Below are 3269 nucleotides of genomic sequence, written 5' to 3'. Positions count from 1 at the left end.
AAAAAAAAAAAAAAAAAAAAAAAAAGAATAGTTTATGCAGGGCATGGGCAGGGGAGTTAAGAGGGTAGTAGAGGCAGAGAAAAGCAGAGAGAGGAAGAGAGTAGAGAAGCAGAGGCTGGCCATGAGCACGTTGAGAGAAGGAGAAGGGAAGAGCCCAGGAGGGTAAGAGAGAAGCAAGTGGGAAGCAGGAGTAAGAGAGGGAGGAGGGCAAGCAGCCTCGTTTATAGTGGGCCAGGCCTACCTGGCCGTTGCCAGGTAACTGTGTGGTGGAGTTTAGACAGAATACTCACAGTAAGAATACATTTTACTTTCATCTCATACTGGGATTTTACATCCCAACTGGCCATTTTAGGATGAAGCATATATATACATACACACATGTATGTATGTATATGTATGTTGTATGCATGTATATGTATGTATGTATACATATGCCAGCTACTGCCATGTATTTTACCTAGAGACTTCTCCCATCAGTAGGTAGCTTTGTGTGTTTTTTCCTCCAACCTAGTGCTTGGAAGGCGTGGGCTATGACTCCGCTCCTTGCTCTTGACTCTAGAGTAGAATCTTCATTACTCCCATTTTTGGCTCTGTGACCTGAGAGGAGCAGCTGTGATCTGAAAGGGACCCCATAACAAGAGAGGATTTGTCTTGGCTCAGCCCAGAGTTTGTAGTTCAGGGGCAGCGACCCCATGTCTCTGGCGTTGATGGAAGCAAAAGGGAGGGATGGCTCAGACAGAGGTGCTCACCTCTTGGCAGCCAGGGAACAGAGAAGACCAATTAGGAATGAAGCAGAGCCAAGGTAGGCTGGCAGAGCATGTCCCTAGCAGCCCCACCCCCACCGCCAGGAAGGGCCTGCTGCTGCCCCTCCCACTGGTCTCAGAGTTTGAGTCCACCATTGAATTAGCTCATCTGTTAGGTCAGAGCACTAGTGATCTGTCATCCGGTGTGTGCGCTTGGTTACTCTGCAGTCAAGTTGTCAATCAGGACTGTCACATATGCAGCATATGTGCAGAGCTCTGGCATCCCACTTTTTTTTTTTTTTTAATTTAGATGCTGAGCCTGTGGTGGTGGTGGTGGTGGTGGTGGTGGTGGTATGCATCTTTAATCTTAGTACTCTGGAGGCAGAGGCAGGCAAATTGCTGAGTCAAGATCAGTCAGGTTGAGTTCAAGGACAGCCAGGGCTACATAGAGAGACCCTGTCTTAATAACATGGAAAGAAGGAAGGAAAAGGAAAAGAGAATCTGAGTACATGTAGGGGTAAGCAACCTTCCACGGAGGGCTGGTTTTTGTTTTTCAAGACAGGGTTTCTCTGTGTAGCCCCGGCTGTCCTGGAACTCACTCTGTAGACCAGGTTGGCCTCGAACTCAGAAATCCACCTGCCTCTGCCTCCCAAGTGCTAGGATTAAAGGCATACACCACCACCGCCCAGCTGTGTTCCCCGTTTTTTACAGAGAAGTAATTAACAATTGCAGGTACCGTGTAGAACCAACCTAAGGCCAGAGCTGGAAAAGGCCTTATGTCCCTGGCTGAAATTCCAACTTGAGGGAGCCTAGAAAACTGGGAAACATATTTAGTATTCCAGATAAAATAGACCATAGCTATCACAGAACAAACATAGCGCTGGTGCTTGGCAAAGCCTGGCTGGACTGGCCTAGTCTGGGTGGGTGGGTTGGTTGGTGGGTGGGTGGGTTTTGTAACTGTTGTCATGAGAGTAGGTCTCACTCTGTAGACCAGGCTAACCTCGCAGAGATCCACCTGCCTCTGCCTCCCAAGTACTGGGACTAAAGAGTGAGCCGCTGTCCCTGGAGGAGGTAATGTTTATTAGTAGAGATAGTAGAGATAGCTGAGGCCTAGACAAAGCCTCCGGCTATTTGGGGATGAGAAAAAGCTGCTGGTCTTCTGAGCCTCAGGCCCTGAGTTGTGAGTTAAGCTTGTACTTCTGACAGCAGCCCGGGGCGGAGTCACCACAGGAGGTCCCAGCTCTGTGCTCAGAGCTCCTGCTGGGACTGCAGTGTTGTCCTCTCTGCTAAGCTAACGGTGTCCTCCCAGCTGTGTAGATCAGTCACTGCTGCCTTCTGTCAAGGAAGGCGCCTTCCTTCCCCTGAGCATCTGGTCCAGGGCACAGTGTATCCTGTGTCTATCCACGTCACAGCCACCTCTTAGCACCTCCATGGCTGTCACCCCCTTCAGCCCACCAGTCTCTTCCCGATCCCCTGAAAGGACTTCCTAGCAGGTTTCCTGCCTCTTATGGGATCCAGTCTCATTCCTGACCTGCTTGCCAGGCCCCTGGCTCGGCTCTTCTCTTACCCGGCAGCGATTCCTCTACTGTGCCAGCCTCTCCTGCCTCAGGGCCTTTGTCCTCAGTTCTGCTCTCCCCTGTCCTCAGTTGCTCCGGTCTCCAGTTCTGCTCTCCCCTGTCCTCAGTTGCTCCTGTCTCCGTACCCTGAGCTGCTCTGTCTTCTCCCCTGGTTGTTGAAGCACTAGATGGCTCTGCACTAGACGGCTCTGCACTAGACGGCTCTGCTCCCGGAGGGCCAGACAGTTGTCAGTTCCGTTCTTCAGGGTCCCCAGCATTTCTACACTGTATACTATGCGTTGCCTCTGGAAGTAGCATTGCCTGAAGAGAGGGAGCAGTCATTTACTAAGCCAGTGCCGTCTGCCATGTGTCCCGTCATTTAGTTTACCCATCACGGCTGCCAGAAAGGTCAGTTAGGGTAGGCAAGGAAGCTGGTGTCTGCTGTCTATCTGGACCTAACTGTTTGGAGATCTTAAATATTACAATTGTTTTTACAGAAAAGGCTGTAGTGTATCCTGGGATTGCTGTATTTTTCCAGAATGCCTTCATCTTTTTTGGGTGAGTTTTGATTTTCATTCTTTATTGTAGGTGTGTGTGTGTGTGTGTGTGTGTTTTAGTTTTGTTCAAACCTAGACTGGTTTGAACTCATGATCCAGAAGAATCTTCAGCGTCTTGAACTCTGATCACAGCTATGTATCTACCACCATACCTTATACTTGTGAATATATGTTTTCTGTGTGTGTTTGTATGTATGTCGTTTTGTTTGGGGGGGCTGATCTTTGTGTGTTTATGGTTTTATTCTGTGTCTGTGTGTCATTTTGTTCTATATGTATGTAGTTCTGTTTTTTTGTTCTTAAGATTTACTTATTTACTTAATGTATGTGTGCACGTTGTCCCTCTTATCAGACGCACCAGAAGAGGGCATCAGATCCCATTACAGATGGTTGTGAGCTACCATGTGGTTGCTGGG

The 3269-nt window shown here is 48.8% G+C and overlaps 1 protein-coding gene across 1 annotated transcript in view; it reads left to right on the top strand.

Annotated features, from left to right (window-relative positions):
• The window catches only part of Tmem50a (transmembrane protein 50A), an 18719-nt gene that overhangs the window by 12832 nt on the left and 2618 nt on the right, over nt 1-3269 (top strand). The window contains exon 6 of the mRNA XM_031379038.1: nt 2797-2857. Within this exon, the coding sequence (XP_031234898.1) occupies nt 2797-2857 (61 nt within the window). The remainder of the gene's footprint in view (nt 1-2796; nt 2858-3269) is intronic.

This window comes from Mastomys coucha, unplaced genomic scaffold (assembly GCF_008632895.1).
Source record: "Mastomys coucha isolate ucsf_1 unplaced genomic scaffold, UCSF_Mcou_1 pScaffold18, whole genome shotgun sequence".
In the NCBI taxonomy this organism is placed as follows: Eukaryota; Metazoa; Chordata; class Mammalia; order Rodentia; family Muridae; genus Mastomys; species Mastomys coucha.
Note: the sequence above shows the minus strand (reverse complement) of the source record. Positions and strands in the feature narration are given on the sequence as shown.